The following is a 16,890-nucleotide window of genomic DNA, read 5'->3' as shown; positions in this document are numbered from 1 at the left end:
ATCTGCTGGTAATTAAAGACAAAAAGCAATTTATCACAGTTGTTAACTATGTGGTTCAGATTTTAAGTATATTATAGAGTTTCAGCTTTTTAAAGATCATTTCTGTGGTTGTTTTTCAATGGTTAGCATATGCCTGAAATGATCAAATACTATGACTATAACATTGTTACGAAGACAGATGTTTCTTTTTCAGCCAGGATGTTTGTTACCAGATGGATCTCGACAAGTGGCAGTTGCGGCAATTGTTACAAATTTCACAAAGCCAACGGCTGATCAACCGTCTCTTCTCAGACATGATGAGGTGGGTGTGTGAATTTGTGGTTCCCGTAGGTAGATTTTCGTACACCTCTTATTATAGGCCTGTAGATATTTGGAGTGGGGGAGTACAATATCTACTGAGTGGATCACAGCCTCTTGGGGGTGGGGGGGGCACAAGCCATATTTTAATTTTTATTTATATAGAGTAGGTCTATAAAACATTGATTTTTTTTCCCTCAAGATGGGGACCTGTGGTTCAGCCCCCGCCCCCAATTTCCATGTATTCAATGGGATAACCTCTGGACCAAACTTTTTGACTTATTCCTTGACTGGGGGTGGGACATAGCCCAGTGGTAAAGCGCTCGCTCGGTGTGCGGTCAGTCTAGGATCGATCTCCATCTACGGGCCCATTTGCCTATTTCTCGTTCCAACCAGTGCACCACGACTGGTATATCAGAGGCCATGGTATGTACTACCCTGTCTGTGGGATGGTGCATATAAAAGATTCCTTGCTGCTAATCGAAAAGAGTAGCCCATGAAGGTTTCCTCTCAATCTGTATGGTCTGATGCCATATAATCACAAATAAAATGTTTTGAATGCGTCGTTAAATAAAACATTTCCTTCCTTATTTCTTGACTAGTCTTTAACATTCAGGTTGTTGACCTCCTTAGGGATACAACCCATTTTCACAAGGTTGTAAATGTTTTACTTACTGAGCTGTAGTGTAAAATTAAGTTTGAGCATTTTAGACAAATCTGGGGAAAAGCAGTTGTATGCACAGATAAGTTAATTAAGCACCCTCTTTTTATCTACAATGACTGTCTAACTAAATGTTTTTACTCGAGTCATTTAAATATATCTTTACTTCATTCATATATTAGATGTTCATTTCATACATGTATTTACCTGTTTTAAACACCAGATAGCAATGTATTCATATTAGATGTATATCTCCCAAATACTACATTAAAAAACAAGAAGAAAATGGCATAATTTTAGGCAATATTGTATATGGCAAACAAGTCTGAAATGGCAAAATATCCAGATTTTAACATTTTATTTTATACAGTCATCATGTACTTGGGGCCCCTGCGCGTGCTGTAACCTCACCGTGGTGCAGGGTTGTAACATTCTCTTTGAGAATGACCAATACAGCACAATTGAAATTTTGAGTAAAAGTTAGTATCTATCTGTGATATTTGTATTTTTTCACAGTTCTTTACACTGTTTTTATTTAAATCTTGAATTTTTATATTGATGTTGATCATCACTTTATTTGTTTGCATTACCATAGTTTGACACCCAATAGCCGATGTATTTTTCGTGCTGGGATGTCGTTAAAAATTCATTCATTCATGTACTTGATTCATACAGAATTACAAATTTAGGAGAATTCAAGTTACTTTTGTAGTTTGTTGTATAATTGTTGTATTGTTTGCAGGTTAAGACTTACTTCCATGAGTTCGGCCATGCTATGCATCAGATCTGTTCTAGAGTTGACTTTGCACTCTTTAGGTAGGTTATTTGTTATCAATTATTGAGTGTTATTTAGGGCAATGTCAGGTTTTATGGACTGATGAAACTGATATTGACAGAGGCCAGCGGCCAAGTAGTAGGAGGGCTTAGCTGAAAAATCGTTCACTTTATTGCAAATCTTTGAGCTTTTGATCATAGCTGGATATGACCTAGACATTTCATAATCTGCCGGCAGACAAGCTCAATAATGCCCCTGGCGGCCATTTTGGGAAAATCCAAGATGGCCACCACCCGGAAGACTGAATTCCTTAACTGTTAAACTAAACATCATAGATTAATGAGTAATACATCCACTTTGGGGTTTTCAAGGACGAGGAACTCGATTATGCAATTATTTTTACGATTCAAGGTTAATGTCACGGTCAAATCACCAATAGCATCAAGTTTTTGCTTAATCAGCAATATTGTCCACAAAACATTGTAAAAATGTAGTTTTATTGAATTTGTTAAAATTGTTTATGAATTATTGAAGTCAGAGTGGCAATATAAATATAAAAAATATAAAACAGTCAAATTTATACTTTTTATTTTTTTCCAAAACTCAAAAAACAGGTCGGAGGATCCGTCAAAAAAGAAAACAAAATGTTGCCTAATATACACTGCTTTAAAGTGGAAAACATTTATTTGAACAAAACTAAAATGCAATCTATGGAATGTATAACAAACTGGCAGATATAACAAGAAAAACAAAAATAAAATGCAATCTTTGCCATGTATAACAAAGTAGTACATATAGCAACAGGGAAAAAATCTATGCCATGTTTAGCAAACTGGTAGATATCACGAGAACAAAAATAAAATTCAATCTATGCCATGTTTAGCAAACTGGTAGATATTACGAGAACAAAAATAAAATTCAATCTATGACATGTTTAACAAACTGATTAACTTAGAACTCAGAACAGTCACTTGCAATTAATCATTAATCTGCATTGTCATTATTGACACAGCCTCCTTCACACTTGCACAGAGATGTGCATCGCACGCCGGCTTTGCTGCACTTGCAGTGTCTACGGCATGCCTTCTGACAAGCACAATGGAGAAGAAGAGCACACACTTTACTGGCATCAGGTAATGCTGTCCAGAACGGCACCCACTGCTTTGATCTCTCGTCGAGCTCCCATCCCCACGTGCTGAAGTTAGGGATCTCCTGGTGACACTTTGCAGCCTGCCTCCAAATGAAACATGCCTGTAGAATTGACCTCTTCAAATGTTCAAACAACGCAGCCTGGGATGGAGGTATAGCTTCAAGGGAGCGTAGACCATGGTAGAATAGTTGTTGTCTTGCTTGGTTCACTGTTGCGGCACTACAACTCTTGCTGTACATGACTACGTGGAATCGCTCAAGCCGCTGCATATGGATGGAGTCCATTGTGAACGAGTTTGGGTCGTCAGTAAGTTCCAGGAACGTCTGCGTCATCTCAGGCATGCTCTCCCGTGCAGACCAAGCTGTCTTTTTCCCACACCCGAGGAGCTGAGACAAGGTGTCACATCCACTAAGGGCATGAAATAGTGGAAGAGCTCGAGACTTGAATGCATCCAGCCTTGCGTGTATTTCATGAACTGGTATATCTCGGTAGTTCTTCCCAGTTCCAAATCAAATCCAGAGTTTGGAGAGATGTAGCTGATCGAAAAAAGCAATGGCAAGAACTACCACATCACTGTCCACAGTGCGGACATATGCTCGCTCATGTCCCTGGCTCGAGGCATGTGCCAGATGGAGAATGATGCGCGAGTCGGCTTCAGTGTGGTTGCATGGTTGTAGATCCGATATCTCAGTCGATGGTTTGTTGGACAAAACAGTTTCCAACTTTGTTGTAAGAAGGAGAACGTCGTCTAAGTTGGTTTCTGAGAGTTTCTGACTGCAGAACGAGAAGAGCTCTTTCTTGTTCTCGGTGTTGGTGAGATATTTCTGCCAGTCTCTTTTTGGGATGGGTGTGCTGCCATTTTGACCAATCCGGGTTTGTGGTCCAGCTCCACGTCGCAATTGAGTTTGCATCTTCAGGTTTTTCTCTGGGTATACATCCCATACTGCATCAACACGCTCAACAGAAGGAGTCAGATTGCTCTTCAGGAACGGGACCAGATGCATTGGAACATAATCATTGAATGTAACTACATGAATTGGGCGCACCATGTGAATCACAGCGGGCATGTCCAGGACCAGGACTGTGACATCATGAACAGCAGGGCATGCTGTTGTTGGGACACCTAGACACTTTAGGATGTCTGATTTAGTCCCTGACCTGAGCCTCCCACAATCAGCAAGAAAGGGTGGCTCCCGTTGATTCTCAAATCTGAAGAAATCTGACATGTTTGCGTCAGGTCGAGATTGGAGAGAAAGGAATAACTGAGTAACAAGGGCTGCATCCTTTTTTAGAACACCCATTTTCCCAGCATGCTTTGAGCGAGTATCTGGGCGATTGACAAAGGCATACAAACCATTGCGTTTTATGTTGTCTGAGATGGCGACTGATGCCTTTCTTACTCTGTTTTCCACATATGTTTCATGTAGAGCTTTGCCAACCTCATCTATCTTACCCAGTGACTTTGCTACCTCCGGTTCCATGACATCATGCGTGTTGATTGCAACAAGTTCATGACCAGTTTCCAGGAATGGGTTGCCACGTTCTCTAAGCACACCCATGAAATTCTTCACGTCGGTGATGAAGCGTCGTTGGAGAGCGGGCGACTCCTCATGATGAGCGATGGATGAATCACACACGGTAAGTACACTCTCAAACTGGTCATTGAGCCGCACAGAGTCAGGACCTGCCAACATGTAGAGCGTAATGGTATCTGCATCATCATACATATCTGACAAGCCACCACCACCTGCTTACAGCTTTTTATTGCTTTGTTCATGGGACTGGTCTTTGGCTATTAGCGAGAATTTGTGACGGGAACGCTGGACGACGAAATGTCCCTTCTTGAACTCTTCGTACACGGCAGGATGCTTGACAGGCAGTTTGACCAAATCTTTCACGTGGATGGGGACCCATGCTCCATAGCTCAAAGGGTTCAGGTGGCCCCTTGACTTCCTCACAGTAGATAGAATATGCCTCTTGCTTGAGTAGTGACAATGCTACAAGCGAAATCTGGTGAGCGTAGCGGGTACGTTTGATGTGATGTTCATCTAGAGTTGATGCAGCTCTACTCGCTGTGAACACCTCTGCTGTAGTCATCGCCCACTCCCATCCTGACCCACGGATGAACTTCCCAAGCATAAGTTGTGCTAGGTCCTCGATGTGCAGTGCACCCATCACTAAGACATACTTGTCTTCGCCAAGGATCGTGGGAAACTGCCACTGTAGCTGCTTGGCTATTGCATACAGGGGCTGATCCGCACCAAGGACAGGAGTCTGGCCAGGGTTGAGGAATGCTATGGATTTCTTGACAATGAGCATGACATGTTTAATTATGTCAGGGTCGGTAGATTTGTCAAAATTCATTATTATATACAAGCAGTCACTAGGCAGCCTGTTACAGACGTTTAGTTTAACAGTTATGGAATTCCGCCTTACAAGTGGTGGCCATCTTGGATTTGCCCAAAATGGCCGCCAGGGGCATTACTGAGCTTGTCTGCCGGCAGATTATGAAATGTCTAGGTCATATCCATCTTTGGTCAAAGTCTCATAGATTTGCAATAAAGTGAACGATTCGGGTCAAATATCGGATTAAGCTCCCCTACTAAAGGTGAATATATATTTTTCTGTCCATTAAACCTAATATTGCCAGAAATATTGTCAGTAATTGTTTTTATTATATAATGATATCCATAAGACTTGTACATTCTTGCTTTGTTTATCAGAATCGCAATAAGCCAATGCTTATAATTTCCCGCAAAATGCATGCTAATTGACGAAATTTAGTGGCATCACTTATTTCCTATGACATTGAATTCGGAATTAAACAGTTGAAAAATTAAATTAGAGATGCTATGAACAGCAAGAGTGTTAAAATCATATTAATAACAAAATAAATAACAAAATGTGGTAAATCTGAACACACATTGATACTGAACAGTTACTGATTACCTCCAAATGCATTTTTTATTTGTAACATAAAATTCAGTGAGTGCCAAACCCAACTGTGTTTTGATGTGTCATGTATCTACAAGATATTCCTTATAAAATCTGACAAGTATTGACCTTGTTTTTGTGGTATTAAACTCAGTATGAATAATGTTGTTATATTTTTTGTTGAAGGACAGCAAAGCATTTTGTCACAAGTTTGAGGTTGCTTACATACAGTTAGCAGTTGACATTGCATTATGTTACCTACTCCTTAATTGGATATTTTTTTCTCTTCTTTGTTTTCATTGGTTAAATCACCAAGGGCAGTATCACTTTTGATCAGACTGGTGGGACCAACTGACTACTATTTAAAAGTCATGTGACTGGTTTTCGACCATTAAGAATACAGATATATATATAGATAATTTTACCACATATTTACTGCAAACCATTAGCTAGTAGTGTAACATGTACAACCCTGGTGATACTTGGGTCTGTTTATAATAAGACTATCTGGTAAATTCATAGTACATTTGGGTTTATTGATTACATCCCCCCTCCCCCCCCAATGGGTTGAGTTGATGCAAATTGGTTCTTCTAGTAGCATGTTTATTTCTTTTCATCCAGAGATAACAACCTGTAGATTTTTCCAGAATTTAGAATTATGTTACTCATAATAGTTTGTGGCACTCATCATTTTATGGGATAGGATGTAGCCCAGTGATAAAGCACCAGTTGGTCTGGGATAGATCCCTTCGGTGGACCCATTGGGCTATTTCTTGTTGCAGCTAGTGCACAATGACTAGTTTACCAAAGGCTCTGGTATGTGCTATCCTGTCTGGAATGATGCTTATAAAAGATCCCTAGTAGACAAATTTAGTGGGTTTCCTTTCTATTACTACATGTATATGTCAAAAATTGTTGTTTTGGAGGTAAACGACCATTGGTAACTGTTTATTACGTCATTCTGTATGCAAGATAGTTTGTGATGTCATATAATATGTAACACTGAATGCATTCTTTCAGGTGATATAATATATATTAGCTGAGAGGAGTGACGTCACAGTACAAAAATAAAATGCAGTGAATTTTATAAGAATTATACTAAAATTCATTGACTGATTAACTAGAAAATATTTCTGGTGCTCATCCATCCTTTTGAAGATCAAGGGGCGGGATGTAGCCCAGTGATAATTTGTTTGCTTGATGCGCATTCGGTCTAGGATCGATCCCTGTTGGTGGACCCATTGCGCTATTTCTCGTTCTAGCCAGTGCTCCATAACTGGTGTAACAAAGGCTGTGGTATATACTATAGAAAGAAATAAGGGAGGAAATGTTTAATTTAATGATGCACTCAACACATTTTATTTACGGTTATATGGCGTCGGAAATATGGTTAAGGACCACACAGATATTGAGAGAGGAAACCCGCTGTCGACACTTCATGGGCTACTCTTTTCGATTAGCAGCAAGGGATCTTTTATATGTACCATCCAATAGACAGGGTAGTACATAACACGGTCTTTGATATACCAGTTGTGGTGCACTGGCTGGAACGAGAAATAGCCCAATGGGCCCACTGACAGGGATCGATCCCACACCGACCGCGCATCGAGCGAGCGCTGTACCACTGGGCTACGTCTTGCTCCTTGAATATATTAAATCAATCATTGGAACATCAGTAGTTTGAAGTCACTTTCAATACAGTAAAATAGTAAGAACAGTTGATTGTTAACCTTAAGTAAAATATGATTTTTAAAGGATTTTCCATTGCATTTTGAAAAACATTTTGAGGAAAGTCTTTACTTTTTTTTTATTATTCCACATTAGCCTGCAGATGTTTTGCATGACTTTAAAGTTATTTTAAATGTGGTTTTTAAGTGGAACACATGTTGAACGAGACTTCTTGGAGGCCCCAAGTCAGATGTTGGAGAACTGGTGCTGGGAGAGGGAACCTCTGAACCGAATGTCCTCCCACTACAAAGATGGCTGCCCCATCCCAGACCAACTTCTGGAGAAGCTTATCAGCAGTCGAATAGCCAACACGGGAATCTTTAACCTGCAAAGGATTCTACTTAGCAAATTTGATCAAACCATTCATCTAAAGGAAGAGGTAATAGTCAATAACTATACTGTTAGGTTATTGGTGGTCATTATAAAACCTGCATTTTTCATGAATTTCGCCTTCCTGAATGTTGGGAATGGGACGTAGCCTAGTGGTAGAGCACTTGCCTGATGTGCAGTCAGTCTAAGGCAGCCCTTCCAAACCGATATTTAGATTCAGCAATACTATACTCCAGTGGACACCAGCCCCAAGTTCAGCCAGCAATTGTTTCACTAACATTCACAAAATATTTGATTGGTTCCCGACATTGCCATGTGGACATTTTGTTTTGATCGGTTTGGCTGAAAGCCACCCAGAACACTGTGGTGTGATAGGTAATGAGTCTACAGACAAACTAGCCAAACAAGCACCAGAATATCAACAATAGTGACAGAGAGGAAGACTCTATAAAGAAAGTATTCCCGATCTAAGTTTCAAGGAGTATTGAAAACCTCAAAGCAGAAGAAGAAGAATGATAGGAAGTGGGTGATACATGAGAAAGATGAATGTCCAGCTAGATTGACCACCAGACCACAGAGGCCACTAGAAGTTTAATTATGATTTTCTTCCTCCTGTAGGTCGATACTGCTGCAACCCTGGCTGAAATGACAAAGGAGATTTTAGGAATTCCGTGTTCTGAAGGAACCAACATTGCAGCTTCATTTGGCCATCTGGCTGGAGGGTATGATGCTCAGTACTATGGCTATCTGGTAAGTCTGGCAGATTAGATCTTAGCCATTACTTGACTGCAATTATTTGTCAGTTCATGCAATTATTTGTCTGTTCATGCAATTATTTGTCAGTTCATGCAATTATTTGTCTGTTCAAGCAAGTATGAATCAACAAATAATTGGTGTAAATTTTTATAATTAAAGTTTTATTACATATTTTAGGAATAGGGTGTATTTGAATATATCTTTTTTAGCACTGAATATGTTTATAGTATTGTTTACATAAACTTCATTGATACTTGTTTCACATTGGAATACAAAGGTTCATTGATAAGTATGTGTAAATGACATATGTCCAGATAGTAACATCACCTAGTACAACAAACAGATCATGGATTCAACCTGTTTAAAAATCACAAATGTTAGATAAACTAAAATATGTAAACATGAACAGACGTTTCTTACACACCCGTTAGTGAGAACACCATGCATTATTTTTGATAACACATGGGTTTGGTAACACATGTATGTGTGTTAACAATTTCAAGACATACGACTGGCTGCTCCTAGGTGATGACCAGGTCACCAGTGCCATTCAGCCAATGAAAAACAACACAGTGGAAATAGATTCACTGTGACGTATAGTTAACCTGACAATCATGTGTCTGTGACACGTAAGTTAATTGCAAGTGCAACAGCTGTAAATACCTTTTAGTTGAAAAAGATGTTAAAATTTGCTTAAAACCTGGTTTTTGAGGATATGTAAGAAATAGAATAATACATTTGTGTCCATTAAATACCATTTATCTCACAACTCGTTGTTTAAAAACATATCAAACTCACTTTCGCTCATTAGATACATTTTAAAACAACTCGTTGTGAGATAAATGGTATCTAATGGCCACTCATGTATTATTCTCTATTTAATACATAAAAATACTAAGGTTGACTTTTTACACCCATGTTTTGGCTTCATACACAAATATAACATATCTAATGGTAACTTTTTTTTATATGATATATTTGACAAATGGTACTCTTTTTTTTCTTTTTTTTAAAACTTCAACTTAATATTTTGTCCAAAAAATATTTCTTCTTTACTTAATTCTCTATTTGTGGCAGTGAAGGGTCTGCCAACTCCCAACCCCAGACTCGTGCACCTATTAGTGATGTTCCGGTGATCGATTCTAATCACTGGTCAATGCTGAAATTACAACCGACTCCCAACACTAGCATCTATACCTTTACTTAACTATACCACATTAATGAGGATTAGTATTGTGCATGTATTTTTCTATTTTCAGTGGAGTGAGGTGTTTTGTATTGTTGATGGGTTTTTTTGTCTTTCAGTGGAGAGGTGTTTTGTATTGTTGATATATTTTTGTCTTTCAGTGGAGTGAGGTGTTTTGCATGGACATGTTTTCCTCACGGTTTAAGAAGGAAGGCATCATGAACAAAACGGTCGGGGCAGATTACCGCAGGTGTATTCTACAGCCTGGAGGCTCTCTGGTCAGTTGTACTACACAGTTGTATCACATCATACTTTCATGTTAAAATAACACTACCTTTCTACTCTACAGATTATAAATATTTTACTTTGGGTTATCTTATGTTTTTAGGAGTTTTGATCAGTAAAGCTGTGGTTATTTGTCACCATTTTATAACATCATTCACTACTGCAAAATATAAAATCAACTACACTTTTAATAAACGTGTGTGTGTTCGCTATTAAGCGTATGTCATCAAAAGCCTAAAATGAACTTGCCCTTGTGATATTTTGTGTTAACATGATTTTACTATGCAAGTTTTCTTGGTCTAAGGATCATCAAAAAAAAGCAAGTGTACTGTTTGAAGAACATTTGTTTTTGAGTGGATGGATGTTGACAATGAAATGTTCATAATAGTAGATCTCAGACACACACACACACACACACACATACACACACTCAAAAATGTCCTAAAAATTCAGTCTTATCAAATGTATATAATGAGTTATATAAATTATATATTTTTAGGTCACTAGAGCCGAAGGCTTAAATGACCTATTGCAATTTGTTTTCATTTGTTGCTGCGCATCATTCTTAAAAATTTCACTTTTTTTACTTCATCTCAAAAACTACTTGACTAATTCCAACTCCATGAGGGTAGAGCCCAAAGGGGGAATATGAAACTAATGTTTTTTAATCTTCACATACTACTTGACCAATTCCAACCAAATTTTTGTTGGAAGCTTTCTTGGCAAATGGAGAAACAAATTTATTAATTTGGTCATTCTGACTCCCAAAGCAATTTAAGGGGTGGGACTGAAGGTCAATATATGACTTATCTAATTTGTTAATAAACTTCTTCTCCAAAACTACTTGTCCAGTTTCAACTAAAATTTGTTGGCACTTTTTTATAAATTTGGTCATTCTGACTCTTCCAGGGCCTTGATGAGTGAGGCTTAAAAAGGGAAATTTAAGCCAATTTAAAAAACAAAATAAAATTTAGCTTCTTCCAGAAATGCTAATGAATAGTCTTCATATATTTAGAGGTCAATAAATGGTTTAAATATCTACATTGTAATTTGGGGATGTCATTAATATCTGGTCTGTAATTTTTTATAACTACTAAACCATTTCCAACTAAATTTGGTGGGAAGCTTCCTTGACCCATGGAGAAACAAAATCATGAATTTGGTCATTCTGACCCCACCACCAAGAAAAGGAGTGTCATGCACTCCACAAGTCTGGAGTCAAAAATTTACTTAGGTGATTCATGTAGCACTCTGAAAATAATACAGGGTGGGACATAGTCCAGTGGTATTGATTGATCCAAAACCAACCATACATGAAGCGAGCGCTTTGCCACTGGGCTGTCCCACCCCTCTGAGAAAGAGACAGACAGACAGACAGACATTGAGTGGGAGGCAGAGAATGAGACAGACAGACAGACATTGAGTGGGAGGCAGAGAATGAGACAGACAGACAGACATTGAGTGGGAGGCAGAGAATGAGACAGAGTATTAATGACTTCTTGTCACAAAATTGAACATTATTATATATTTTAGGATGGTGATGTAATGTTGCGGAATTTCCTTGGTCGAGATCCACAGCAAGACGCATTCCTGGCCAGTAAAGGACTGAAAGCCTGACTTTAAACAACATTTAGACATTTTAGCAATTACTGAAATACATTCACGTTTTTGTATTAGTACTAAACAGCATTATATAGTGTTAGAAACAAATCACTATGCAGTTTTACAAGGATTATATCTCAAGAGTGTTAAAGTTCAAAAAGAACTGTATTGTTTGACAGTGTAAATACCTCAGTGCACTTTTACCACTTTTCCACTTTAGGCAGACATGTCCATCCCTTCCCACACAAACACGCATGCGCACGCTGAGTTAAAATGTACTCCTTCATCTTAAGTAGAGAGGGTGGTAGCCTATGGCAGTTGGAAAGAAACAGCATCTAATGGAATTCAATCATATCACAAACATTTGATGATATATAGTGCAAAGAGAGAACTCTAGAATGTCTAGACAAATATTTTATCTTCTTTGTCGGAATTTTCACATATATTCTCAGACAAAATCATGAGTTTGGGAAAGCATGGAGTCTCTGCCATAGTCACGATGGTAAAATATGGTACAGGACAATTACTTACTGAATAAATATCCACTGTAAAGTTCCTCACTGAGTAAAATGACAAAATCTCTATAAATATATTATTTATTTACTTTGGGTTTGGTTTTGTTACATTTTTGGAAAGACCCAGTGACTCACAGTGTTAATTAATGACTCACAACTGAATGCTTTTCCTCAAAGAAAGAAAATATTTTGTTGTCATCACCATCAGTACATACAAATTCTGAAGGTGTCTCTGAAGTTCCTGAGTTTCCTCATTATTTTTTTTAGGGTTGTCTTCTTCCATTCTTCAGAATGAATGGGGCTGTCATGGCTTGCTCTTTCTGCAAACTATCAATAAATCAATTTCCAGATGGAACGATATGGTTGTCAGTCACTCGAGCTGCCTAAAACCAAAACATCATGTCTCACAAATTTTGGATCTAGCATGATTATCAAGGGTACAGCTATGTATATTAATCATTTATTACTTTATGTTATTTTTATATCCATGTAGGGGAGATTGAATAGTAGCTAGCTAGACGTCAGCGAAATGCAGACAACAACGTATGATTCATTTACTGTGCAGATGTTACAAAGATATCATAGCTAAACTAGCAAAATCTGTTTGTAAATGTATACATAACTTTTTGTGATATTGTTCACTCTCAGATGTCAGAAAAGCTTCAGCATAAAACTGTGTATATAACATCAGCTGCAAGACACTGCAACCATGGTACGTCTTTGAAACCCTCACGGTATAAGAACACGTAAAACTAGTTACCTACCTACCTACCTACCTACCAACTATGGTGGGCAGATAGATTATCAGAATTATGGAATGACGTGTGTTGCAGAAAAGAACTGGTTTAAACGTAAAGATTTGAACAAGCAGGTACTAAAATCAGTTTATATTAAAATAGGAAAAATGTTTGATACATGTGTACATCGTTGTAAATATCAGTATAGACAAATATTGCCGTCTGGTATTGCCAAGGCAGCTGTTGAAAATAAGTTAGTTGTCTGGAAAACAATTGGTAAAATTGGTGTAGCCGATGGACACAGTAAATCAATTCCAGTGGAAGTGGTTCTTCCAAACGGGTCAGTGATAAATTTGCATTCAGATGTTTTGGAAAGATGGAAAACTGTATGAAAGTATGCTCAGTATCAACAATGACTGATGAGGAATCAATACTTGTGTTTAAATTATTACATTAGTGATGAATAATTAATGTTTAGCAATGAACAACATTAAAAGTGGAAAAGCAACAGGGATAGACGACATTCCAATTATGGTGCTTAGTAATAGTGCTGCTAGAACGTTTTTACTTGATTTGTTCAATATATGTTTCAGTAATGGTTTTGTATCCAATCTGTGGCACCAGGTTATTATTAACCCTGTTCCTAAATCTAGTACAACGGATCTCAGGGACTGGATGTCATACAGATCAGGTATCAGTTTAGCGTCGGTTGTATATAAACTACATTGTAACATTTTAAATAACAGACTTATGGCATAGTCAGAAGTCTGTGAACTTAGTCGATGTACAAAATGGCTTCAGAAAAGGAAGAAGTACCATTGACCAGGTGTCTTCTTTAACTTAATCCATTATGTAACCTGAACGACAAAAACGTAACACATGACCAGGGCCATATCTCCACACAATGCAGAATCCAATGGGCATTTGGCAAAATATAGTGGATGATTCCATGAATCTCTGTTCACCAAATTCAGTACATGCACCTCATTTATAGGAGGACAGCCACTTGCGAGGAGATCCTTTACTGGAGATTTAATCCCACTTGCATCCCCACAAAACTAACATCGAACATAGCTCATTGGAATAATTACAGCTGTGATGACATGCACTCATGAATCACCGTCATAACAGTGATGATATCAGATGTTCGCGGTAGCTGAGCATATCCTACCTCACCGGTGGCACCTGTCATGAGTACTGCCACCACAGCTGAAAAAAATAGTGAGTCTGCATAATCCCAGTCGAGGCATGGGATTTTTAATCCAGATACCGACTCCAAACCCTGAGTGAGTGCTCCGCAAGGCTCAATGGGTAGGTGTAAACCACTTGCACCGACCAGTGATCCATAACTGGTTCAACAAAGGCCATGGTTTGTGCTATCCCGCCTGTGGGAAGCGCAAATAAAAGATCCCTTGCTGCTAATCGGAAGAGTAGCCCATGTAGTGGCGACAGCGGGTTTCCTCTCAAAATCTGTGTGGTCCTTAACCATATGTCTGACGCCATATAACCGTAAATAAAATGTGTTGAGTGCATCGTTAAATAAAACATTTCTTTCTTTCTTTCTTTCAAAGTATGCATAAGTTCAAAATATCGAATATGTTCACCTTTATAGCTTATATAGATTTTAAGAAGGCGTCATTATTGTGGTACAAATTATGTAATATTAGCCGTAAAATGTTAAATACATTACGTGCTATGTAAGATGGTGTCTTCAGTTGTATTGTGTCAGGTTAAATGGTTCTCAGTAAAATGTGCTGTTAGAGAAATATGTGTTCATTTTAATAATAATAATAATAGACTTTTATTTTAAATCGGTGATCCATAGAACATATTTAATAATAATAAATTTTTATTTTAGATCAATGATCCATAGAACATATTTAAACATCACATACAAAACTAATTACATAGTATACAATAGCTTGTGCCAGCGATTTACACATAGATTTGACGTACATGCATCAATCTAATTAAAATTATCTCCACTATTACATGTGGATCTAATAGCAGCCCGTTGGAGCTCATGTCCAGTTAACCTTTCATTCGACCAATCAAAACCTTACTTGCAAAATCATGCCAGTGATTTGAAAAGAATTTGAAAACATTCGGGATTATGCCAAGGGTATACCAAATGATTAGGGTGAATTACGAAGTATGCCGGAAACTAATTGCAATATAAAAATTTATATAAAATTCGTTTCAAGACGAAAAAAATAAAACTGTGATGGTATAGCCATAAAATCTGTTTATACTAGTATACAATACAGAGTTTATTACTGCACTTTTACCCCTGTTTTTTCAATGCTGAAATAGATCAGCAAGTTCGCCTATTGCATAAATAGTCTCGCCCGATATTTTCAGAATTTGTATGCTCCCGAATAACGCTATATACGGCGAAGTGTAATTGGTCGATATTTAAATTATTTATAGATGAAATGTCACCTGGACATGGGAGTCCACGCAATGCTGTTAGATCTACTGGTAGACCCAGTAGAGCTAATTTTAATCAGATTATACACGCTTGTACACGCAGGTGGGCAAGTACGTCGTTTGAGGTTATTTCGGTTGTGCTCTTCAGCGAATATGCTTGTTGAGCGAAGTAATGTGCCAAAGCTTTTTAATCGATGACTGACAAATATCGTTCTGGTACTGTATGGTCGTCGTCGTCAGGTCATCCATCGACATGCGTTGTTATAACATGTTAAGATCCTACATGGTATTTTGCGTATATATATATCACTCATAATGCCATGCTGAGAGAGCCTTTGCGAAATTTCAAGGTGGCGTTGCTCATATTCGGTTAGAGATCGACCGATGAGAGAATGTGCTAGCGGATCGACGATTCTGTCCAATATGTGATTACCAATTTGTTGAAATTTATGTTTTTATAAACTGTCCGGTTATATAAAGATTTTCGTTTTAATTTGTACCAACATGCTCAGTTGTGTTGTAAGATATGTGTGTTGTTACCCCATTTAGAAATGTGTTTTAATGTTGGGGCCTAACCTTGCACTTGTGTTTTATATTTTACAACGTCGTAAAGAATTTTTATGTACACTATAGTGTTATTATTATTATTATTTTACTTCTACATACTTCTATTATTTAACTATACTGTTTGTCATATTCTATGAGGAATGACTGATGTACTTTTATGTCTGTTTTATCTTGTATATGTGTGATGTACATACGATGAGACGTTAATGAATTATCTGTCTCTCTATCTGTCTATCGTAACCCAGCTGCCACTGCAGCAGAGATCTGTTTTGTTATCTGCAAAATGCAGGTGTTTGTAGAAAACACTGTCCCAGGTCAAGTCCCTGGCTATCCAGAAACAGGACCGTGTATGGACTTGCCTAAAACCTTAGTGGTATAGGGGCATGTTGAAACAGTTTTGTTTTTGCACTTTCCCCGCCATTTGCACAATATACAAGTATTATAGTGCCACACATACATTCACACATTGCACAAAAAGTGGAATATAAGCCAGTACACACTTCAGAGATTTTCATATACGAAGCTTGTGATACAAAAGGTTACTATATTGAAGGGTTTTTTTTTCTTTTCAGTCTTTTTATGATGTTGTTTTTCCTTGTTTATGAAAATAGTCAAAACACCAAAACATTCTCTGTTTTTACCTAGTCCAGAACTATTTTGTCGCCCATCAGGTTTGAGTCTGCTGAAATGTGTTGAAATAGTTCATACTCATTCATTGTTTACGTTATTCAACATTTAATAAAGAAATTTTTAAGGAAAAACCTTGCTCGTCTTCGTTGTTGTTTTGTTGTCAGTTTTCGTTTTGTTTTATTGTTAGGAGATGGTGCAGGCCCGTAGCATGGTGGACATTATTGAGGGGGGGGGTTGTTTTTGGGGGGGGGGGGGGGTCCGGGGACATGATTCAAAGGTTATTTGCCCGTTTCTGAAACTCTCGCCG

The 16,890-nt window shown here is 37.9% G+C and overlaps 1 protein-coding gene across 1 annotated transcript in view; it reads left to right on the top strand.

The window, feature by feature from the left end:
* Positions 1 to 16,890, top strand: part of LOC121376298 (thimet oligopeptidase-like) — a 90,285-nt gene that overhangs the window by 39,442 nt on the left and 33,953 nt on the right. The window contains exons 13-18 of the mRNA XM_041504134.1: positions 194 to 301; positions 1,701 to 1,774; positions 7,693 to 7,924; positions 8,494 to 8,625; positions 9,979 to 10,095; positions 11,636 to 11,730. Coding sequence (XP_041360068.1) covers positions 194 to 301; positions 1,701 to 1,774; positions 7,693 to 7,924; positions 8,494 to 8,625; positions 9,979 to 10,095; positions 11,636 to 11,719 — 747 coding nt within the window. The 3' untranslated portion in view covers positions 11,720 to 11,730. The remainder of the gene's footprint in view (positions 1 to 193; positions 302 to 1,700; positions 1,775 to 7,692; positions 7,925 to 8,493; positions 8,626 to 9,978; positions 10,096 to 11,635; positions 11,731 to 16,890) is intronic.

This window comes from Gigantopelta aegis, chromosome 6, assembly GCF_016097555.1.
Source record: "Gigantopelta aegis isolate Gae_Host chromosome 6, Gae_host_genome, whole genome shotgun sequence".
Classification (NCBI taxonomy): Eukaryota; Metazoa; Mollusca; class Gastropoda; order Neomphalida; family Peltospiridae; genus Gigantopelta; species Gigantopelta aegis.
The sequence above is the reverse complement of the archived record's forward strand: the minus strand, read 5'-3'. Positions and strand labels throughout refer to the sequence as shown.